Source organism: Dromiciops gliroides, chromosome 4, assembly GCF_019393635.1.
Source record: "Dromiciops gliroides isolate mDroGli1 chromosome 4, mDroGli1.pri, whole genome shotgun sequence".
In the NCBI taxonomy this organism is placed as follows: domain Eukaryota; kingdom Metazoa; phylum Chordata; class Mammalia; order Microbiotheria; family Microbiotheriidae; genus Dromiciops; species Dromiciops gliroides.
Window position 1 is genome coordinate 88,105,087 of NC_057864.1, and position 25,433 is coordinate 88,130,519.

General features: G+C 37.3%; 1 protein-coding gene across 1 annotated transcript; it reads left to right on the plus strand.

Moving 5' to 3' along the window:
- The first annotated feature begins 8,996 nt into the window (after positions 1-8,996).
- On the plus strand, positions 8,997-14,336 carry RGS1 (regulator of G protein signaling 1). The gene is made up of 5 exons (XM_043962574.1): positions 8,997-9,136; positions 9,487-9,567; positions 9,975-10,036; positions 11,669-11,832; positions 13,568-14,336. The coding sequence occupies exons 1-5, from the start codon at positions 8,997-8,999 to the stop codon at positions 13,751-13,753; spliced, it is 633 nt and encodes a 210-aa protein (XP_043818509.1). The 3' UTR covers positions 13,754-14,336.
- The last annotated feature ends 11,097 nt before the right edge of the window (positions 14,337-25,433 follow it).

Genomic DNA, 25,433 nt, shown 5'->3' on the forward strand with positions numbered 1-25,433 from the left:
CATGAGAAAAAAGTCAAGAGTTTGAAAATCCAAATGGAAAAAGAGATACAAAAGCTCTCTGATGAAAATAATTGCCTAAGAATTAGGATTGAACAAATGCAAGCCAGTGACTTTATAAGAAACAGGGACACAATAAAGCAAATCCAAATGAATTAATAAAATAGAAGGCAATGTGAAATATCTTCTTGGAAAAACTGCTGACCTGGAAAATAGAGGCAGGAGAGATAAATCGAAAATTATTGGTCTACCTGAAAACTATGATCAATGAAAGAGCTTAGACATCATCTGCCAAGAAATTGTCAGGGAAAACTGCCCTGTTATTCTAGAAGCAGAAAGTATAATAGAAATTGAAAGAATCCACCAATCACCTCCTTGTAAGCTTTTAGCTGCCTCGGCAATCTGTAAACTCCTGGCTGGAGCTTCCAATCTGTAAGGGGGAGGGGTTTAAAAGATTTCCCAGGTTCATTAAGCCCCATGTGGGCCAATATGTAAGGGCCTACCCCTCCCCAACTGCTTCTCCCAGACTAACAAGAAACAAGATTAAAAAGCCTCCTTTCAATAAAAGCAAAAATCAGGATTTATTGATAAGAATAAACTTAGAGATAAGGAAAAAGAAAAGTAGGACATACAACCTGTAACCTTGGCCAACAGACTCTCTGCTTCGCCTTTAACTTTCTCTATCCCCCTGCATTTCTCTCTCGCCTGATGCTGTGAACTCTCTGTGGAAGTGGCCAGTCACTACTGCCACAGCCCCTCCTCTCCTTAGCTTGCTGCTTGCCCTGTAGCCACCACCTGTGCTTTCTCTTTTATCTTCCATTTGCTCACCTCTCGTCTACCATCCCCCAGCACGCAATTGTCTTCTCTATGTCTCCTCCCCTCTCCTTCTCTGGTCTCTCCCCCTTCACTACACCTGATCCTCTTAAAAAAACCCTTCTCTCTCAGAAACCTCGAGGCAACCACCCACACACCCTGAGATAATTCTTTGGTACCTCTAGGGTGTTTGAGTAAGGCTGGCTGGGGCACTGAGTCTCCGTGCGCACCCCTGGCTGGGTGGAAGGACCTGGGGCTTGCCCAGGTTTTCCTTGCATATCCCCACTGAGTGGGGCGTGGAATGCCTGAGGCTTGCATGCCCAGAGGGGGCCACACAGGGTGCCCCTGAGGCTAATTTTAGCCAAAATTGGGATCCCGAATCACAATTGATTCTTACATCCTGAAAGAGATCCCAAAAGGAAAAGTTCCAGGAATATTATAGACAAATTCTAGACCTCCCAGGTCAAGGAGAAAATATTTCAAGCTGCCAAAAAGAAAGAATTTGAGTACTGTGGAGCCCCAGTCAGGATGGTACAAGATCTACAAGCTTCTACATCAAAGGATCAGAGGGCATGGAATATGTTATTCCAGAGGTCAAAGGAATTGGGATTACAACTAAGAATCCCCTATCCAGCAAAACTGCATATAATCTTTCAGAGGAAATAATGGGACATCAATGAAAAAGAGGACTTTGAGGTATTTGTGATGAAAATGCCTGAACTGAATGGGAAATTTGACATTCAAATACAATAACCTATAGAACCATAAAAAAATTGGAGTTGGGGGGCATACCTGGGGTCGTGCAGTGGGCGAGTATCTTGTGTCTGAGGCTGGGTTTTGGCAGAGGTCCCCTGGGTCCAGGGTGGATGCTTTGGCCACTGTGTCACCTAGCTGCTCCATGATGACATCTTTAGGTTAAAACTGAGGGGTGAGAGGAATGCACAGGTGGAAGGGGAAGGTAGCATGGGGTGAAATCCCACATGAAAAAAATAAGAAAGGGCTTATATAGTGGGGGAAGAGATGGGGGAGGAACAGGGCAATAAATGAATTTTACACTCATCAGAATTGGCTCAAAGACCTCAATCTCATCAGTATTGGCTCAAGGAGGGAATAAGATACACACTCAATTGGGTAAAGTAATCTATCTAACCCTGCAGGAAAATAGGAGGGGAAGGGGATAAAGAGAGAGGGGCAAAAGAAGGGAGGGCAGATTGAGGGAGGGAACAGACAGAAGCAAATCCCTTTTGAAGAAGGATAGAGTGAAAGAAGATAGATAATAGAGTATATATCATGGGGAAGAGAATAGGATGGAGGGAAACATTTAACAATAGTAATCATGAAAAAGAGAAAAGGGGGAGAAATAGTACAAAAATATTTATAGCAATTCTTTGTGGTGGCTAAGAACTTGAAATCAAGGGAATGTCCATCAACTGAGGAATTACTGAAGAAGCTGTGGTATATGATTGTAGTACAATGGTATTGTGCTATAGGAAATGATAAGCAGGATGATCCCAGAAAAACCTGAAAAGACTCTTATGAACTGATGTATAGTGGAGTGAGCAGAACTGGGAGGACATTGCGCATAGTGACAGCAATATTGTTCTAGGAGAAATTGTGAATGACTTAACTACTCTCAGCAATACAATGATACAAGACAATCTCAAGAGACTAATGATGAAGCATACTATCCACTCACATAGAAAGAACTGATAAAAAGAACACTTATAGGTTATATATGTACAATCCACATCAGATTGGTTGCTGTCTTGTGGAGGGGGGAGAAAAGGAGGCAGGGAGAAAAATTTGGAACTATAAATCTTATGAAAATGAATGTTGAAAATGACCTTTACATGTAACTGGAAAAAATAAAATAAATATTTGTTGCATTGAAAAAAGTAAAAGGCTATGTGTGCCTAATTTCATACCTACATACCAGGGTTGCATTAAAATTTCTTAGGTAAAAGGGGATCTAGAGTGGGAAAAGTATGAGAAGTCCTGGGTTAGAGCATTTAGAAGTTAAGCAAATTGTCTGAGGGTCAGAGTCAGTATTGCTAGTTTTGTATTACTGGAAATAATGAATCCCCTTAAGTCATTCCATGTATTTAAATTTGTACTTCACAATTATGGAAAATACAGTAATTGTTCCATTCCAATGGAAATATGTAGTTCAAATTCAAATAATGTGGCCACTTCTGGGGATGTTATTCATACTCATCAGGGTCAGCTTCATGTGACAAAGGCAAGACTTGACCACTTCTGTTTGACTTGAAAGGTAACAGTCTATGCAGGTTACCACACTGCTTTTCAGAGAAAAGAACTCATAATAAAAAAGTAATGATTGTGAGAAACCTTGTGCTTCCCTCTTGGTATATTTTCTGGTGATCCATCTTTAGTTCCTATTGAGCCATGTCACCAACTAGAACGAATTGTTAAGGTATATGGGTTGAACTATTTGATTTCCCCCATGGGTGTCTCAGGACCAGGGATTAGACACTGAAACATCTTCTTGAGAATAGATTGATTATTAGAAAGAATGGCTAAATAGAAGAACATATAGAACAATTTAATATATCTACACCTATTTATATCTAATGGTAGCCATCTTTGTGCAGGAGACAGGAAAGGGAGAGAAAAAATAAAGAAATTGACATGTAATTGTGTTGTGTATTTGAGAGGAATTGCAAGTTGTATATAATAGATTTTGTAGTTTCATGGGCAATCGTCTTTTTTGTGGTACTATGTGATAGAAATGTTTATTTTATTCCATAAATTTAAAATATTTTTAAAAGAGAGGGAATGAATTGCAAAAATCATTTAGCTATGAATGTGCCTGGCATAGTTCATTACCACACCTCAGGATTGGCTTTACAACCTGCCCTACAGCTTTTGTCTATATAACACAACTGAGTATGAGATGGCACCTCTTTTTCTTTAAAGGCATCAAAATTTCATTTTTGTCTTTGCAACCACAGTACCCAACACAATGCCTAATCCTGATATGTATTTAATGTTAGTTGAATTGAATTCTTAAAATTTATTGGCCGGTATATATTTTACCCATAGACTGTCGCAATAGCTTCATAAGAGTTCTTCCTACCCTCCCTTACTCTGTCCCCTTCATGATGTCATCAGAATAAGAAAATTTATGCATAGATTCAGTCATGTCACTCCTCTACTTAAACATTTTTCAGGAGCTCAGTATTTTGTAACTGAATAAAAAGAAATAACATTCCTTTTCCTGGCATTTGGTCCCTCAAAATCAGGCACTACCTGACCTTTCCAGCTTTGTCACATATCATTATCCTCCAATCAATACTGCAGTCAAATTGGTATGTTGTGTACCTTCAGAAAAATAATCTTGTTTTCTTATTTCCATTGTTTTGCTAAGTTTTATCCCCTATGCCTGCAACATACTCTTTCCTTGTGGCAATCAGACAGTACCAGCAGACTATTAATTCTGTCAGCTAGGATAGTCTTGTGGGAGTTTTACTAGGTTTAAGTTTGAGTCAAAGAAAGAGTCTACATATGCTCAGTTTGAGTATCTGACAGACTCTATATACCTCTCCTGCAGACAGTGGTAAGCTAGCACAGGTTCATCACCCTGGATTTTTGTGTCTATATTGTGTACTTTCTGGAGTCTGCCACCTTCAGGGGTTCTTTATCTAGCTATGAAAGTAATATCCAAGAAAAAGAGATGAGGGGAGCTAGTTCAATTGGCAGATTTTTATGTTTTCACCCTGAACAAATCAGCATTTTATGTTATGATTCTGGTTCTATGCATAGCATTTCAGAGGCTTTCAATAAAAGGACAATAAATATAGAAATCTCCAGTCAGGGTCTTCCCCATGCATGTTCTTAAAGTTATGTTACACATAATACAAACAGAGAAAAAAATGTGGGGAGTAGGGTAAACAATACAGCAAGGACCGTTCTGCCTGGGTTTGAGAATCTCTTTTTCTGGGTCAAATCAGGAATACAAGTACAGGAAAGATACAGTACCCAGAAATGGAAGGGCAATTGCTCATAAGAAGGGGGACTCATGTAACAAGAACCCATAACAGCGAAATTCATGACTACTGATCTGATTTTAGAGATCATCTAGTCCAATACCTTCAAGAAAACTGAGGCCCAAAGAGATCAAGAAACTTACCTAGGGTCATATGTGGTAGGTAGAACAAGGATTTCAACTCAGGTTTTATGACACTAAGTTCAGTATTTCTTCTACTACATCCACCCTGACTTCCAACATAGAGAGTATATAGCATAGGTACTCTATGCAGAGTAGATCCACACTAAATATTTATTGAATTAGTATATTTTTAAAACTGTGTATCTTATCTCTCTGATCCAATAGCCTACAACCTTCTTCAAGATGAGCACATATCTTATACAAACTTTGTAGTGGTGAGTTTCTTTCCCCCAAAACCTAGCATAATGCACACAGAACTAATGAATGTTTGTTGATTGTTGAATTTTTTGATCATTCCCACTGCTTTTAACCACACAACTATCTGATTAAGTTAATAATATTGTTGAAACAGCCACATTGACTGAATAGGTGTTTCAGACATATAGACCTGATGAATGTTAACTATTAACTTCATGTTCCACCAGAGTCATCTCAAACTCAACACATCTAAAATAGATCTTCCTTTTAAAACTTACCCCTCTTTCATATTCTTGTTTCTGTGGAAGGCACCATCATCCTTTCAGCTACCAAGATTCACAACCTTCCAGTAATCCTTGACTCTTCACCTTCCCTTATCCTTTAAAGCCAATCAATTGCTATCTGGTCAATTCTACTTCCATGATATAATACACCTTCTTTTACCCTGAAACAACCACCACCCTCGTCCCTTCTCACCTAGACTCTTCTGCAACAGCCTCTAAATGGAATACTTAGCTTCTAGATTCTCCCCTCTTCAATCCATCCTCTACATAGCTGGCAAAATAAGTTTCCTAAAGCAAAAATCTGTGTTGTTACTCTCAAGAAATTTTTCACTTTCCTATTCATTGCACAATACAAATTTTAAAACTTAATATGAATATAGGATTGCTTATAACAACCTTTGAGCTCACAGAAACCACTAAAACTTTTTCAGCCTTAGTTCCATATTTTCAGTTGAAGTAACAATAGATTTTCACAACATTCATCTATCTGAGATAAGGCCAAAACAAAGGTATAGAAAATTATATAATCAGATTATTTTGTTCACATTTACATGACCATGATACCTGACATTCTGTCTCTCACCACTGCAGTTACTCCCAAAATAATTCTCTAAGAATGCCTTATCAGAGAAAATCTTATCAGGGTTAGGTCTCCATGATCTAACTTGCTCATATGATCTTAGATTCACCAGAGGTACCTGGAACATAAGCTATTTACATATCAGTACTAGTCACAATTTAAACAGGGAAGGTAAGTAAAGACTAAACCACAGGAAATGTGTAAACCAATGTATTTGTGTCTTGCCAGTCCTCTTTCATAGGTATCATGTTATCTCAAAGGGGCAGTTAGGTGTCACAGCAGACAGAGCACTGGCCCTGAAGTTGGGAGGATCTCAATTCAAATCTCACCTCAGACACTTATTGGCTGTGTGACCCTGGGCAAATCACTTAACCTCATTTGTCTTAAACATCTGAGGCCATCTCCAGTGGTCCTGATATATATTACCACTGGATCCAGATAGCTCTGGAGGAGACAGTGAGGTTGGTGACCTTGCACAGCCCTCCCTCACTTAAATCCAATTCAGAGTAAGCCACGACATAAACCTCCTGCCATGATCCTCTTTGGGAATGAAGGACAAACAACAAAATTATCTCATTACTACCACTTGCTACTTTATACTCCCCTATGGCTTATATTTCCCACCATCAAATTTGGATCGTGGGAACCAAATATTTCTCATTCACTGCAACTACAGTTGAACAAAGAAAATCCTGATATCACGAAGGGGCATATCAAAGGCATTGGTACGTCTCATATTTTATAGTAATGTGAAGAGGAGAGTTTAAGACAACAGGCATATTTTTTTTTTTAGTAAGGCAATTGGGGTTAAGTGACTTGCCCAGGGTCACACAGCTAGTAAGTGTTAAGTGTCTGAGGCCAGATTTGAACTCAGGTACTCCTGAATCCAGGGCCGGTGCTCTATCCACTGAGCCATCTAGCTGCCCCCAACAGGCATATTTTAATTACCTACTCTATGCCAGGCACTGTGCTAAGTACTGAAGATATTTTTTAAAAGGCAAAAGATAGTCCCTGCTCTGAAGGAGCTCATGAGGGAGAAAACATGTTAACAATTATGCACAAACAAGCTATAAGCAGGAAAAAGTGGAGATATCCTCAGAGGGTAAATAAAGTCATTTGTCAACAGCCACATAGCTAGATAACAATACAGCAAAAACTCAAGATTAGAATTCAGGTCTTCTGATGACACCAGGTCTTCTGATGACACACCAGACTTTCTCCCTCCTTGCTGAACTGAAATCCTTCATACATGAATAAACTGACATATTTACATATATTTATACGAATAATCCCCCTTTCTGATTATCTCTCTCACTAAAACATGCATATGGGTCAAGAAAAGTTTTCCATAATTTATCCTCCCCTTCACACACCTCTTGTTTCCTTTACTCTTGAAACAGAAGCATACATTGTTATCAGAAGACTCTTTGGACAAAAGAGTGCAAGCCTCTAATATGTATGCTCAGCATCTGGAAAATGGGGATAATACTAGCTTTGGTAGCTAGTCACCAAATTGTTGGGAGGCTAAACTGATAATCTTATAAATGAATAGAAAGCCCCATATAAATGTCAGTTGAAACCAGAGTAAGACATTACAATGTATATTACATCCTTTCCAGGGCAGGCAAAAAGATAAGTGAAAGGACCAGTCTGTTGCTAACCATTGTCTTAGGAGACAGTAGCTGGTTAAAAATCACTCCTTTAAACTGTTCAGTTCCATCTCACTCTACTCCTATTTGGGGAGGAGGGGGAGAGGGGAAGGAGGGAGTACAAATCTGAGAGGAAGGATAAGAGCTGACCAGAAATATCTACTTATGGATGCAATCTGTGTAAGCTATTGGATTTGGATTCAGAGAGTTCAAGTTAGACCCTGTCTCTGCCATTTACTATCTTTGTGTCCTTGGAAAATCCCTTGGCAAGTCACATCTGTAAAAAGAGGTTTTAATCTAGGTGACCTCTTTACAGTCTAAACCATTGATCCTGTTCATTTCAAAGCTGGTTTGGCTATACCATTGTAAGAATGCTGCCTGAATTATTAGCAGCATCAACCCACCTTGGCAACCTATTCTGCCTTCTTTGCATAAGCAGGAAACACAGGAATATTTGCACCTATTGTACCTATAAATTTTACCTATGTGGCTGAGGTAGGAGAAAACTATTATTTCCTAGTACCCTCAGTCCACCAAATGTAAATCAAAGGAGACAAACAGAAAAACTCATTTGTCCTAGTCCCTGCAGCATTGTAACAAGGTTGCAAAATTACTTTCTTTTAAAACAAAAGCAACATTTGTGCCTAATTGAGTTTCATCTAACCCTGGGTTTAATAAGGCCAGTGACTGCAATAGAGAAGCGCTATTTCACAAATGGAATTTCTTTACCTCGCACAATCTATTACACTAATAAAGCAATGACACATTCCATTAAATTCAGTGAAAAGTTAAAATGTGACTGGGACATTCTATATCCCAGTAAGCACATGATGTGTGGTCACAACCACAGAAAGATGTGTCTGTAGCTAAACAGTGGGAATTAAAAGTTAAAAAAAAAAAAACCCTCAAAGCTCTTCAAGTTAAACTTTCAGACAAATTTTAATTTTGCAACCTTGTTATGCAATTAGATCCAGATAAACATCACCCGGGCCTGATGGTTTGTAGTTCTAATGTTCAAGACATCTTGTGTATGTATGTGTGCTTACATGTATGTGTGTGCCTTCTCTAAGTAAGCAACCTGTTCTCATTTGATTAGGTTTCAACCACAAGACATCACTGTATGTTTTCTTTCAAGTTACACGTCACAACGAGCCCAGAAAAGGGAACTTCCAGTGTCTGTGGTAACATCACTTGATAAACAGATTCGTCTGTACAGAGAGCGGGAGTTTGCATTTACTATATAAAGCTATGCAACCGTTGATGAGCAGACATTTAGAGTGGTGACTATGAGAGCAGCAGCCATCTCCACTCCAAGACTAAACAAAATGCCTGGAATATTCTTTGCCTCTGCTAATCCTAGCGAAGGGAAAGGATCCCCTCACTCTCTACTAGAGGACAAAACTCAGAAAAAGAGACCAAAGGCTTTGTAAGTTTAATCGACCCCATGCTTTGTGTTTTGAAATTAGATGATTTTAAATGGCGGGAGAATGAATACAAGGAAGGGAGAGGCAAATACTTGGCTATTTGTGGGAAGTGCTGCTGCAATTTTTGTCATGAATTAAAAGGGATATAAATTGTGCTAACCTCATGTGAGGATTTCTCCAGTTTTCCACGTGAATGTAGATTTCAATTTAACATACAGTAGAATAGAAAAATTGATCAAAATTGTTTCTTGGTAGACAGGCAAAGGTACTTTCTACGGTGGGTTGTTGTTTTTAATATATGTAAATGTATAAAACTATAGATATTTACTGTCAGTTTTACTCTCTTTTGTAGTGGAACAGACCTGAAAGCCTATTTGAAATCCATGTTACCACATTTGGAATCTGGGATCAAATCTTCCAAATCCAAAGACATGTAAGTAGCCCATTTCAATGCTTCATTAATACTAGCCATAATAATTACCTAGACATTATACCTGTATTTTAGCAAGATAAGTCCTCAGAAGACACATATTAATTGATTTCAGATTTCAAACCACTTAAGAGTATGTTTTTCAGGTAGCAAATCAAGTTGATTTTATTTATTTTCATACTATTTTACATTGGATTAGCAGAGTATTTTTGTCCATTTTATTTTCTGTGGTGTTTTAATTAATCCTAAAGTCCTTTCAATTAGTTACTTTATTTATAAAATTCATTACCAGTTTTGACCTTAATCTGAAGTGTTATCGAAAACCACTGGCAAACATATTGAAAAAGAACCATTTTTTTCATTTAAAATGCATAATTTGCTAATGTAGTTCAACTTTTCATTCTTTGCAGACTTTCTATAACAGAAGTAATACAGTGGTCTCAGTCTTTGGAAAAACTTCTCACCAACCAAAGTAAGTAGAGAGGATTGACACTGATTTCTTATGTCCAAATTAAATTTCATGGCAAAGAGTCTGGCTCCTCTGAGATACAATGCAAAGAGTGTAGGGGTACTTTAAGAAAACTTGTATTCCTGCTCTGCCATGGTTACTGACAGCATTAATATAACATGCATCACGAGTTGTTCTTCACTGATTCCAAAACTGTTTCCAGACAAATGCGCCTAGGCAAGAGGATGTTGCCATGGGATGACGTAAGAGCAAATCATTAAAAGCATGCCCAGATCCCCAAAGTAGAATAAAATTCAAATCTGTGGCAATGTCTCCATTGCCTTTCTTCAAAGTATTTCTGTTTCCAGTTCTTGTCTAAATGTAAAACAGACAGAAAGTTGAAATTGTTTGAAAAGAGCAGAGAACTGGTTGATTTTTTTTTCCTGACCTGGAATATAATCAATCTTTCTTCAAATGTGCACAATGTAACAAGTGGCTCATAGGGGCTTTATTAGGTGTGCTACTTTTTAAGAGAAATACTAGAAGATTCTAACTTCTTTGTGAGGATGCTGCTCTCACAGAATTCCCAAAGGATCTTGTTAAGCAACTAATTCTTTTGGTCAATAGACTTCCATGTCTATTAGGACAATTGAATGAACTCCTTTTCTTGTCTAGTCACCTATGCCTGTTGAATGATGAAGATTCTTGTACAGGGTGGAACTAATTTACCTTATACCTTTGGCTATTAATAAGAAACAAACAAAATTGGGGGCAGCTATGTGGTGCAGTGGATAAAGTACTGGCCCTGGATTCAGGAGGACCTGAGTTCAAATTCAGATTCAGACACTTGACACTTACTAGCTGTGTAACCCCTGGGGAAGTCAGTTATCCCCCAATGGCCTGCAAAAAAAAAGAAAAGAAAAGAAAAAAAGAAAAAAGAAACAAACAAAATTAATGACAGTGAAGGTCAATGGACATGTAGAGGCAAAGCCTATGTCTCAGTTTCCCTTGCCTAGAATGATAGAATGTTAGAGCAAAAAGAGACCACATATGTCACCTTGTCCAACTTCCTTATTTTATGGATAAGGACAATAAGGCCCAGAGAAGTTAAATGATTTGTCTAAGGTCATACAGCCAGGTATGATCAGAGTTAAGATTAAAAACCTTGTCTTCCAAAACCAAAGCTCTTAACAGTATACCAAACTACTGGAATGAATGTTCTGAGAATTGATGGAGTTCATTTTTAAAAAATATATTCCGAATAAGAGTTACAACAAAGTAGAAGAGAGAGTTAAGGGATCTTAATGAGGATAAGGCTTAACATACCTAAAAAGGATTCTTCCTTTCTACAGCATAGAAAGTTTATATACTACAATGAAGCATTGCTCTCCATTTGTCACTAGCCACTCATGTGACTCTGAATGTCTCTGAGGTCCCATTTCTTCATTGTAAAATGAGTGAATTGAACTGGAAAATCTCTAACATTCCTTTCAATTATAAGAACCTTGAATGCTATCATACTAGCATTTAATAGCATCCTCTAATTCTCCTTAGAACAGAATATATGGTCTGGTCTTCTTACAAGCTTTATCTTTGTCATGAACATAATAGTTCAATTAGCTTAAAGTTTTGTTTTGTTTTGTTTTTAATTTCTAGCTGGGCAAGCCATCTTTGGTAATTTTCTGAAGTCAGAGTTCAGTGAGGAGAATATTGAGTTCTGGTTGGCCTGTGAAGATTATAAACGAACCGAATCCGATCATTTGCATTGCAAGGCTGAAAAGATTTACAAGGCATTTGTTCAATCAGATGCTTCAAAACAAGTAAGTAAAGAGCTAATCAAGTTGAGTATCAATGTGACTAAAAATTACCTTCAAACTCTGTACCAAGGTCTCTCTTTTCTAGCATGACATGATCCCAGCCCTGTCCCCTGATCACTGGGTAACCTCAGGCAAAATCATTGCAACCTACTGGGCCTCAGACAAAAAACTGAAAGAGTTGGACTAAAGAGACTTGCACTCAGGTCACTCCTAGCTCTAAATCTGTGATCTTACATCTTATTTTATGAATAAAAAGGCCAAAGTCTTAATGTTTCTCTTTCTTGAGAGTATAATTCAAAAATACCTATTGTCAACATTTATAACAAGATTAGTATTTGTTGGTTGAAATAGATTTTGCAAAATAGACTGTGATTTCCATTGTTATAGAAAATGCTCACATAGAGGAGCTCTATTGGATTATTGGATGGCCTCTGAATATGGATCTATTTTTCTTTTTTAACAGATTAGAGTTTTAGGGTAATTATTGCTGAAGTGCCACCTTCTGGTTAATTAGAAAAAATGCAGACATTGTGATAGAGGGAAAGGAGGCAGCAAAGATGTGGTAGAAAGGGCACTGGGTCTAGAGTCAGATGTTCTAGGTTTGGCTCCTGACTTTGTGAGTTACTATACATGGGGCTTTGAGCAAATTATGTTCTTTGGGGTCTCAATTTTCTAATCCCTAAAATGAAGATTTTGGACTAGATAATCTCTAAGTTTCCCTTAGTTCTAAAGTCATATGATTTATTGGCAAATTCAATAGCAACAGGGAATAGTCATTTTGCTATAGTCTCCCCTTCCATTGCACCAATGTTAAAGGTGCCAAGGGAATCCCAGCTAACTGTTTCCCTTCTCTGACCTTCTGTAGTTCTTGTCTTTACCACTCAATAGATCCTTTAAGCCTAGAGTGACTTCAATTTTTTTTTTTGGTTTTTTGTTTTTGCTTTTTTTTAGTGAGGCAATTGGGGTTAAGTGACTTGCCCTGGGTCACACAACTAGTAAGTGTTAAGTGTCCAAGGCCGAATTTGAACTCAAATACTCCTGACTCCAGGGCCAGTGCTCTATGCACTGCACCACCTAGCTGCCCCTACTTCAATTGTTTTAAATTGATTTCCTGTGTATGTGTACCTTTTGTTATTACTGAAAGTGCAAGCAAATTGAAGGCAGAGAATTTTTGTACAATATTTCTTTTATCTATTCCACTGTACCTGATGTGGAGTTAGTATATGCAGTGGAGGGGAGGGATAGTGAAGGGGAAGGAATCTATCAATAACTTCTTAATTGAATTAAGTTAGTACATAGAAACACAGGATCATAACATCACAGATCTAAAGTTGAGAGAGACCCAGAGGTCATATTGTGTCCAACTCCCTCATTTTACAAATGAGGAAATTAAAGCCCAGAAAGACAGTGATATGCCCAAGGTCAACACATAGTAAGCATCCAAGACAGGATGTGAACACAGAGACTAGAACTAGAGACTTAAAACCCCAACTACATTGAAACCACCACTCATTTTAAAGAAATGCTCATTGTAATATAAGCTTCCTAAAGACTGGGCTTATTTCTTTTTTGAATTTGTATTCTTAGCACCTGGGATTGGCTTTGTACTATAGTAGAAGAGATTCATAAATGTTTATTGAACTAAACTCTTCTTAAAATATTTTAATATAAAGTTTTAACAAACTTATTTGAATGAATGTGGAAAGACATCTGTTAATTATATTTTTTTGTCTTTTAGATCAATATTGACTTTCATACCCGAGAGTCTACAGCTAAGAAGATTCAAGTGCCAACTCCCACAAGCTTTGATGAAGCCCAGAAAGTTATATATACACTTATGGAAAGGGACTCCTATCCCCGGTTCCTTAAATCAGAAGTTTACTTAAAACTACTGAGTGAACTTCAGGGTAACAGCCTTAAGTGACTAGTCTTTGGAGGACGTGAGGAACTGAAGATGCCATCAGATTCAACGGGAATGCTCCAGTGTGTCCCCTGCATGAACAACAGTAACTTTGCCTTTTAGGGTGACTCAAGAAGATATGGGGAAGTACAAATGACTCAGCAAGGATTGGCAGGCACATTGCAGAGCCACAGTCTGAAGAAGAGTGAGCCAGATGAAAACTCAAAGATCGAAAGGGGAAGGAGTTACTGTAGCATTATCACAAGATGTGTTCATATCTAAGTACTAAAAAAAAAAAATCCCTCAGAACAGAAAAGGCTATATACATAGCTACTGTTAATAAAGGACATAAAACTGACAGTAAAAGAAAAGGCACCCAGGTCCAATGGGAATATATATACAACTGGGCATGATAGGGCAAGATGAACAATTCACCAAAATATTTTTGACTGAGGTTAGGTAAAATTGTTATTATATATGAAAGTGCCTGAATGACATTAATATGGGTTATCATTTTTATTTATATCATATTGTCACTACTACTCTTGATGGGTTTTATGTTTAAGAGCAGATAGAGTAAAATTTAACTATGTATTAAATTATCACATTTAGGACACAAAACCACATATTTATGATTTAAATTATCATAGTGTCAATAAGAATATGAATTTTTGTATTAAAATGTTTATGCTACAAACCCAATGATTTCTATTCATTTTTCACAGACAATTAAAAAAAGGTCAACATCCATTTTTCATAGGTATTTGAAAAGTTCAGATCACTGTCTACTTCAACTTCCAAATCTATGACCCAAATAAAGATCCTAGATCAAGAGCTAGAAAACCTCAAAGGCCATCTAATCCAACTCCTTCATTTTAAAGATGAAGAAACTGAGGCCCACAGAAGTTAAGTGACTAGCCCAGGGTTACACAGGTGAAAAATATTAGAGAAGGAATGGCCTGATACTTATAACACTTTCACGTGGTCATGATGTTACCTGTGAAGGTCATTCTGTTCTCTCTCATCCTAAACAATTCTTGTCCATATCTTGTCCATAAAGTCTTTAGAGAGAACCCAACAAACACATTGGTCCTTTAGTGAGAAGCAGTGTGCCATAGTGGAGAACATGCTGACTCAGGTTCAATGTCTAACTCTACACAACTAATCTCTGAACTTAAGTTTTGCTATATGAAAAATGGGGAAAATAATAGCTTTACCACCAACTCAAATGATTACTATGAGGCTACACTGATTTATATATATATATATATATATATACACATATATATATATACATATATATACATATATATATACATATATATACATATATATCACTACATAGATTTCAGTTAATACCATACTGAAACATTAGACTTTCATTAAATCCCTTGTCTTCTATTCTTAAGCTGTTCCTTCTGTGCTAAGAATAGATCCAATAATAAAATAAACAAAACAAAATTTGATCCTCTTTTCAGAGATGAAGACTAGTGAAAAAAAAATAAAATAAAACCTAAAATAATAGAGCTGTAACATGATATCAAAAAGTCATCCAATCAGACTATTGTCTTAAGCAATTGAATATAGATGATAATTAATTCCAGTCAAGCCCCAGGGATAAATGGCACAGGGCAGCAAAAAATGGGAAGACTCTCTGCTTGTCTTAAGTCAGAGATCTTTTTTCCAGACAGCAGAAAGATAAACAAGCTTCCAAAGCTCTGTGTCTATCCCATGTAGCTCTCTTTTTGGCGTCTCAAAGCCTGCTAGAAGTAATTTTGACAGTTATATAATGAAATACACTGGAAGCTCACCCTGGGATCACCTAACTTGGTACTGTGACAATATCAAGAGACAAAATTGGGAAGAAAGCTTGAAGATCTTTAGTAAAAACTCTTTATTTTGCAGGTGAGTAAAGTTAGGCCCAGAGGGGTTATCTAATACCCAAAATGACATGGCAATGGGAGAATAAAAAAGAGAATTCTGGTCTCCTTTTTCTTGGAATAGTGGAATTTTTACTATCTTCTGACACTCCTCTTGGAAGTTCCAAAATGGGCCTATGTACAACTAAATAAATGTTTATAATAGATAGTTTTAAAAACAAGGTCTCAATAAGGTGTGTATAGATAGATAGATAGATATAGATATAGATATACACAGACAGACATATATACATATATACATATATATACACATATACAATACATACACATATTTCACTGATCTTATGTGAATTGATTTTACAGAGTTAATGGAGATAGTTCCATATGAGTTCCTCCTTGGCCTAGCTCTACCCTGCTCCCTTTCCATGCCATGAGGCTGCCCACCACCACCATCCACCCTCCACAACCACTACTATAATCCCAAGCACTAGAATTCCTAATTATACCTCTGACTAGAGATAATCAAATGGAGTCTAGTTGAACACTTGTCAGATACATTATAAAGGGAATCTACACCAGGGATAATGTTAGATAGTATCTGAGGTCCATTTTATTTTATTTTATTTTGCATGGCAATGAGGGTTAAGTGATTTGCCCAGGGTCACACAGCTAGTAAATGTCAAGTATCTGAGGCTGGATTTGAACTCAGGTCCTCCTGACTCCAGGGCCAGTGCTTTATCCACTGCACCACTTAGCTGTCCCCTGAGGTCCATTTTAATTCTAATATTTTTATTCTGACAGGGTGCTGCCAAGTTTGTTGCTACCATTCTTTTTCCCCAAAAACTTGCCCTCTTCTGAACATGCCTATTATTGTTACAGATAGTATCAAATCAGGTGGCACCTAGGTGTCACCCTTTACTCCTCACTATTACCTTCCTATGCAATATGCTGCCAAGTCTTGTCATTTATTCTCTCATTATAACTCTCCTATATGTCCTCTTCTCTCCTCTGATACATTGATACAGGCTTCCATCATCTCACTTCTGGACTATTGCTGTATTATTGCAACCTACTAGTTGACCTCTGTGCCTCAAGTATTTCCTCACTGTAGGCCATCCTCAAATCAGCTGTTAAAATCATCTTCCTAAAACACTAAACTGATTATGTCACCCCTTTTCCAATCAACTCAAGGGTCCCTTTTTCCACTAGGATCAAATATAAAATCCTCTTTTTGGCTTGTAAAGCCCTTGATAACTTTTTCTTCCCTACCTCTCAAGTCTTCTTATACTTGATGCCACATACCTCTACCACATAATCTGTGATCCAGTGACACTGGCCTCCTTGCTATTTCTCACACTAGAAATTTCATGCTCCCAACTATGGCATTTTCACTTGCTATCCTCCATACCTAGAATTTTCTCCTTCCTCAGCTCTACCACCTAGCTATCTTGGCTTCTTCAAATCTCAGTCATAGTGCTTCTTTATACAAGAAGCCTTACCCAATCCTTCTTTTTTTGTTTGTTTGTTTGTTTGTTTGTTTTTTAGTGAGGCAATTGGGGTTAAGTGACTTGCCCAGGGTCACACAGCTAGTAAAGTGTTAAGTGTCTGAGGCCGGATTTGAACTCAGGTACTCCTGACTCCAGGGCCGGTGCTCTATCCACTGCGCCACCTAGCTGCCCCAATCCTTCTTAATACCCTTTAAAGTCCCTTGCCTCTACTGATGATTGTATGTATGCATGTGTGTAAATATATACGTATATATGAGATTATCTATATAAGATTATGGATATATCTGCAAACCTTAAAGCATTTTATATATATTTGCAAACTTACATGTAATAATATTATGTGTAATATATGTACCTTATATATCAATCTTATATATTTTATATATTATATATAATAATCTTATATGTAATATATGAGATTGTACCTATAATTCATGTCATATATAATATATATGCATTAAATTTATACATGTATCTTGTTTATATTTAGTTGTTTTCATGTTGTTTCTGAAATTAGACTGTGAGCTCCTTAAGAATATTTGTCTTTTTTTGTATCTTTAGTGGCTAGCACAGTGCCTAGGATATTGTAAACACTTAATAAATTCTGACTGATGTACTGACAGGGCCCTAGGATATAAAGTCTTAACCAAGCATATATGAATTTGTCATTAGAAAATTTTTGAAAACTGAATTTCAATAAAATTAGTTTCCTTTTTAATCCTATGTATTTTATATATTTTAAAACAGTTTTCTAAGGAGGATTCCTTAGACTTTAACAGATAGCCTGGTAGAGCTGTGAACTGATCCAACCATTATGGAGAGCAATTGGAACTATGCCCAAAGGGCTATAAAGCTGTGCATACCCTTTGACCCAGCAATACCACTATTGGATCTTTTTCCCAAAGAGATCATAAAAAAGGGAAAAGGAACCACATGTACAAAAATATTTATAGCTGCTCTTTTTGTGGTGACAAGTAATTAGAAATTGCAGGGATGCCCATCAATTGGGGAATGGCTGAACAAGTTGTGGTATATGAATGTAATGGAATTCTATTGTGCTGTAAGAAACGATGAGCAGGAGGAGTTCAGAGAAATGTGGAAGGCCTTACATGAACTGATGCAGAGTGAAGTGAGCAGAGCCAGGATAATATTGTACACAGTATCAACAACAATGTATGTTGATCAACTGTGATAGACTTGACTCTTCTCAGTAATACAATGGTCCAAGATAGTTCCAAAGGACTCATGATGGAAAATGCTCTCCAAATCCAGGGGGAAAAAGAACTGTGGAATCTAGATGCAGATTAAACCATACTATTTCTACTTTTTTTGTTTTGTTTTTTTCATTTTTGAGGTTTTTCCCTTTTGTTCTTATTCTTCTTTCACAGCATGACTAATGCAGAAATATATTTAATGTGATTGTACATATATAACCTATATCAGATTGCTTGCTGTCTTGGGAGGGGTGAGGGAGAGGAGGGAGAGAGAAAAATTTGGAACTAGAAATCTTATAAAAACAAATATTGAAAACTATCTCTACATGTAACTAGAAAATAATAAAATACTTTTGTGATTAAGAAAAAAACAGATAGTCAAAGGTTCCGAGATACACAGAAAGTTAAGAACCCTTTTTCTTGAAGCTGGGTATATCAGGAAAAATAATATAGAAGCTTGTGATTAAGCTGAAATTTGAAAGAAGCTAAAGATTTTGGAAAAAAATTAGAGATGAAGCAAGAATACATTCTAGACCAGAGGGATACACAGAACAAAGCACAGAAGTGGGAGATAGGGTGTTACATATGAAGAACAATAAATAAAGTCACTTTCATTAGACTTCAGTGTGTGTATGGGGATTGATATGTAATAAGGATGGAAAGGTAGATTAGTTCCAAATTGTAAAGGGTTTTAAATGCCAAATGGAGAAGTTTATATTTGACAGTTTAGAAAAAGGAAAGACTTAAGGCGGGTTAGAAGACTATTACAATAGTCCAGATGAAAGGTAATGAGGGCTTCAACTAGAGAGGAGGTAAAAACAGGAAATCTGTAATGAGTGAGTTTTCAAAAATGATATTGCAGGCCTGAATGACTGTAACAATGACTAGTCCCCTTATTGGTAGGCAAATTGCAAAGAGGGGTGCTTAAGGGGATTAAAAGACAATTAGTGAGCTCAATTATATACATTTTGAGTTTGAAATGCATACTGAACATCCTCATACTAAAACACCACCTTGAGAATTTTGTCCCACCCCCAGACTCTTCTAACTAACAAGTATTTATAAAATGCTTTAAGGTTTGCAAAGAACTTTTCTCAATGATTTACACTCAGTCTTTTTTCATTTGGAAAGGCATCTCTAGTTTTATGATGAAAGAAGATAGGAATAAACCAAGCATTTTACTTATACTGGGTTATTTTAATTATGCAGGAGGTTTCCTGGAACTGTTAGCATTAATTCAAAAGAGAGGTTTTTCAAGCTTAATTCGCCTTTGCTATAAAAAAAATGGTGGGGCAGCTAGATGGCGCAGTGGATAGAGCACCGTCCCTGGAGTCAGGAGTACCTGAGTTCAAATCTGGCCTCAGACACTTAATACTTATTAGCTGTGTGACCCTGGGCAAGTCACTTAACCCCAACTGCCTCACTAAAAAAAAAAAGAAAAAAGAAAAAAAAAATGGTTATGTCCTTGAAGAATGACTTAACAAAACATAAACCTCATGATTCTAGCCTCAAAGTAGAAATCTGAAACACTGCATAGAAATTCTGGCAATGCAAGATCAACTTGCCATGGTCTGAGGAGGAAGAAATTAACACCTGAACTAGGGTGGTGACCATAGGAGTAGAGGAGAGAATCAGTGTGAGAGACATGGGAGTTGTGAAATTGGTGAGATTTAGCAATTATTAAAATGCTAAAGGCCAAGGCAGAAAAAATGGAGTCAAAGGTGTCATTGAATTTTTGACATCTAGAACCAGCACTTGGCATGTTTAACAGGAAGCCAGAAAGAAGTATTAATTTGGAGACAGAACATTCAGATTGGTTTCATATTGGGACATAAAATCAGAATCAAAGAATTCTACTAGGGATCTTACAGAGCCACTTGAGGAAGGAGAAGAGAAGAAAAATAACTTTCCCCAGTCATTTAGCTTAAGGAAATAATAGAACTATAACAAAGTGAATATCAGTTGATAATAATTATTATTCACAGATGTCTTTGTTAGAATGCATTTTTTCCATAAATGTAGAGAATCTTAGACTCTTCTGTTAACCCACATTTCTAGTGCACTTCAAGAAGCATGAGGTACATTCACAGCTAGATGACTGCAAGTGTCATAATTTCCTGGTTTACAGGTGAAGAATGCTAGAACAGTTGATGTAGAAAGGACTGTAGGTGCTAACAAGCCCACGTGTCTCCTTTTGCAAATGAATAAGTACTATATGGAATGTTTACTTTTCACATGTATGTTCCAGTGGAAAATCCCCCAAACAGTCATTACCCTTAATATATTCAGCCTAACTTGTCCTTCCTTTATCTGGTAGGACCATCTAAAGAACCGCTTTCACAGAATTAGAAAAGAAGATCACATATTTAGACCTAGAAGAGATATTAGAGCACTATCATTTTACAAAGGAAAAAAACAATGCTCAGAGAAGATAACTGGGCAACTGCCCAGGGTAACACAGCCAGTATATAGAGGTGGAATTAAAATTCAAGCTTCTTGACTCCAAATTTAATACTCTATCCACTATGCAACACTGCTTCTTTTTCCTTTTCTGTTTATTTAATGGAATCTTATTCAAATTAAATAGCTTTTCTGGAGCCAATGGATGGAAGGACTGGTCTTGTGATTTCAGGGGTATAGGGGATTCCCAGATAAAGATACTCCCTCTATTGATACATTTTACCTAAATCTTTCAGGAATACCTCCACAACTTGTTTAAAGGTACTTGAAAGAAAAAGCAAAGAAAAACAAGAAGGAATAGATTCATTGCCGGGTCTTGTTGATTCTACCTCCACAATATATTTCATACATGTTCACTTCCCCTCCATTCACACAACTACCACCCTAGTTTAGAAATGGAGTTTGGAGAATTAAGCAACCTAAGAAAAAGACATTGTGCTTCCAAAATTCAAGGATTTGTGAAACTATCAAAATTCCTCGAAGGTCGTCTTTGAGAACTATGGAAGGTAAAAGTGTAGCGAACCTGTGGTGATGGTATTGGCAGGTGTTTCAGTCGCATGCAAGTCCTCATGGCTCCCTTTGGGGATTTCTTGGCAAAGATACTGTTGTGCTTTGCCATTTCCTTCTCCAGATCATTTTACAGATGAGGAAACAGAGGCAAAGAGGAGTGAATAATTTGCCCAGGGTCACACAGCTAATAAGTGTCTGAGTACAGATTTGAACTCAGGAAGATGAGTATTCCTGAGTCCAGTCCTGACTCTCCCTCCCCTTATCTGCCCCTGTACCACCTAACTGTACTCAAAGCCTTCCAGTTGGGTAGAATGTGACAAAATTTGCAGTCTACTGGCAGAGGCTTTGAGAATTCAGGGTCATCTCCAGGACATAGCAAGGCCTGTGGTTGGAAGAAAACTTTAATTATCAAATTATTTTCCTTGGAATCCACATTTCTCTGTTTTTCTTCTTTGCAAACACCATTCTTAACCATGTATTTCCAAACTTCAAATTATCCTACATGTTTTGAACTGCTGTAAAAAGGATTATGGAAACTCAGCAGGCAGTCCCGTGTTCCTATTTTTAGTACAACTGTCATGTTAAATATTCCAGAGCACTAGAGACTTATTAGGTGAGAGCAAGGCAGCTGATCAGCAGACATTTTGGCCACAAAAGCAACACAGCTGCTGTTTATCTTGGCTAGATCGTCTGTTAAGAGGCAATCTGGCTATTGGAAATACAGTAAAAACAAAAGCTGAACACACCTTCTCTTTTTGGACATGTGTCAGCTCAGCTATGTGAAGAGCCAGGCCTTAAAAAACGTTAGTTAAATGAATCATCTTCCTATTGTTCTGTGTTAAGGACAGCTTTATTAGAAATTTCAGGCAACTGTGATTAGCTCCAGGAATATCCATGACCAGAATCAAAGCTATACAGCTTCTCAACCAAGAATTCTCAACTCAGCACAAGAGTGGCAGTGAACAGCTTCAAACTTAGGGTGAAGCCAGAATTAACAAAATGCTTGTCCAAAAAGAGTACCAGATAGGGGTCAGCTAGGTGGCACAGTGGATAAAGCACTGGCCTTGGATTCAGGAGGACCTGAGTTCAAATCTGACCTCAGACACTTGAAACATACTAGCTGTGTGACCCTGGGCAAGTCACTTAACCCTCATTGTCCCACAAAAAGGGAAAAAAGAGTACCAGAATCAAACATTTAACCTATTATCTTCTTTCTTTGATAGAATGCCTGAAAGAACCTGTTCAACTATAGGTGTGAGGGTAAAAATATTAACTTAAGATTGAGCCTCTGTTCTGGGGAAGAATTGTGATCTGTGTGATAGAATTTCCAGTTATGCACATATTAATAAACACTTATAAGACATTCACCAAGTGCAGAGAACATTGTACCAGACATGAGGAGAAGGGAAGTTCAAAGTTCAAAAAAGCTTTGGACCCTGCCCAGAAAAAAAAAAAAAACCTTGCAGTTTAGTTATTCAGTTGTTTCAGTTGTGTCCAATTCTATGTGACACCATTTAGGGTTTTCTTGGCAAAGATACTTAAATGGTTTTGCCATTTCCTTCTCCACCTCATTTTACAGATGAATAAACTGAGGCAAACAGGGTTAAGTAACTTGTCTAGGGTCACATAGCTAGTAAGTGCCTTAAGCCTGATTTGAACTCATGTCTTTCTGAAACCAAGCCTGCCACTCTATCCACTGTACCATCTATCTGCACTGCAGTTTAGTAGGAGAGTATAAAATTTGCACAAAGAACCATAAACAATATATGGTAAGTACACTAGACAGGTATAAACAAAGTACACTACAAGGACTAAAGGATAAAAGGTTAATATTACATATCAGAGGGATCCAAGAGAGTTCATAAATGAGGGATTTTTGAGTGAGACTATAAAGGGTGAGTTCTATTCATAGAATAAGAGGATCATATATCTAGAGGTGGAAGGGATTTAAGAAGCCATGTAAACCAACTCCCTCCTTTTCACATGAAGAAAATGAGAATGGAGAGGTTAAGTGGACTTACCCAAAGTCACACAGTCAATAAATAGCAAAGGTGGGATTTTGAATTCAGGTCCCAGTATACTTTCAACAGGAAGAAATTGGGAAGGTGACATTCTAAGCAGAGAAAATAATAGTATATTCAAAAAGTATAGAGGTAAGAAAATGCAACATATGGACAGGGATTAGTTTAGTGCGGCCAAAGGGTAGAGTATTTGGAACAAGGTTGTATGAAAAAAAGTGTGGAAAGGTAAGCTAGTAAAACAAGAAATGCCAGGCTAAAGTAATTGTAGGGCACAGGAAACAAAATCATTCTAAAGCTTATTACAGAGGATTGATACGATCAACCCTGTGCGTAAGAAAAACAAGTCTGAGAAAATGCGACATTAGAATTGCAGAGGAAGAGAGATGAGGTGGTAAGACCTGTGATAAGACAGGCTAGAAGGATACAGCAAGGGTTCACTTGATTGATAACAGCGGCCAATCCTGGGCTGGTGGCAACAAATGCAAGAGGTTGCATAAAAAGAATTTTTAAGGTTAGAGAACTAACCAGTTACGAGAAATAAAAGGCAGGAAAATTTAACATAATAACAATAACATACAAATTGTAAAAAGTTAAAATTAGAAGGAAGGACAGGATTTGCAGGTTTTACTAACTTTGGTGGATGTTCTATATGTTGAGCTTGAGATTTAATTCAACAATCTACTACAATGAGTCTACTATGACATACTGAGTGATGCAAAAAAGAAAAAGAAAACATTACCTTCCCTCAAAAAGGCAGTGATTCAAATGAAGGAAGCATGTTCATAGCTAAGTACATGCATAATATATGCAGAGCAAGTTTAAAGGAATCTCTGGGGTGCAGTCAGATGAGGCCAGCTTCACCCACTGGGAAGAATCAGAAAAGATCTCATAGGGAGAGAGTAAGATCTGAGCTGAGTTTTTTACATAAACTAAGTGTTTTAAAAGTTGAAGTGAAGAGCAAGAGAATTCCAGGACTGAAGGAATAAGTGCCCAAGCAAAATTACTGAGGCAGGAGAGAGAATACTATGTATGAAGAAACACAGGCAGGCCAGTTAGCCAGTTTGCCTGTAATGGACAATAAAAGACAATGGAAGAGTCATATGAAATCAGTCTAGAAAGGTTGTATCCAGATTGTAAAATATTTTAACCCAGGGGTAATAGGGAACTATTGAAGTTTCTGTTGAAGGAATATGACATAATCAGCCCTATGCTTTAAGAAGTTGGCAACTGTCTACATGGGGATGGAGGGAAGGGAAAGGAAAGTACATTTAAAAAGCATCCACTACATCTCAGGTACTATGCCAAGCACTTTCCATATATTATGTCATTTGACCCTCAGAACAACCCTGTGAGATTGATGGGTATTAGACTGGAGACAGGGAGACCAATTAGTGATGAGGAACTGAACTAAGGTTGAGTCCATGTGTGTGCAAAGAATTGGATGGATTCCAAAAGATTTGAGGTAAATTCAACAAGGCTTAGCAATATTGGACGTAGGCATTGAGGGAGAAAAGTTAAGGCTGTCTCTCAGGTTGTAAACCCACATGCCTAGATAGCAATATCCTTAACATAAATAGGAATGCAAGGAATAAGGGTTAGGTTGGTTGATGTTTTTTGTTTGTTGTTGTTGTTTTGTTTTCTTTTTAGCAGGGGGAGATGTTGAGTTCTGTTTTGTATAGGTTGCATTTAAGGCAAAAGAAAAGAGGGAGAAAGTTGTCTCTTCCCTTAAATAAAGTCTATCAAGTGTTTATTATGTTCCTGGCACTGTGATAACCACAGGAAATACAGAAAAGAAAAAAAACAAGTCCAGTAGACTTGCGGGCTGGTGAGTGTCAATGAATCATCGGCCCCACCTTGAGCCTCCTCCTCTTGGGTTATATTTTGAAAACTATATGACATAGTTATAATCACAAATACAAAAAATACAAGCATAAAAAATGTCAATATAATTTCAACCCTTCTCAATAAATAAGCAAAGTCAATCTACCATAGCAAGTTCTTCAGGAAACTGTCCAATCCACCTGGCTGGGTCAGGGGGATGAGGGAGATTATATTTGTTTCCTATGGTGTTTAATGGTTGTATCAATCCAATCCTTTAAACTAAGCAAACA

Excerpts from the sequence above, each read along its gene's own strand:
- RGS1 (XM_043962574.1), top strand. The coding sequence starts at position 8,997 with ATGAGAGCAGCAGCCATCTCCACTCCAAGACTAAACAAAATGCCTGGA. Across the intron at positions 9,137-9,486 it reads AAAAAGAGACCAAAGGCTTT|TGGAACAGACCTGAAAGCCT; the intron begins GTAAGTTTAATC and ends TCTCTTTTGTAG. Across the intron at positions 10,037-11,668 it reads AAAACTTCTCACCAACCAAA|CTGGGCAAGCCATCTTTGGT; the intron begins GTAAGTAGAGAG and ends TTTAATTTCTAG.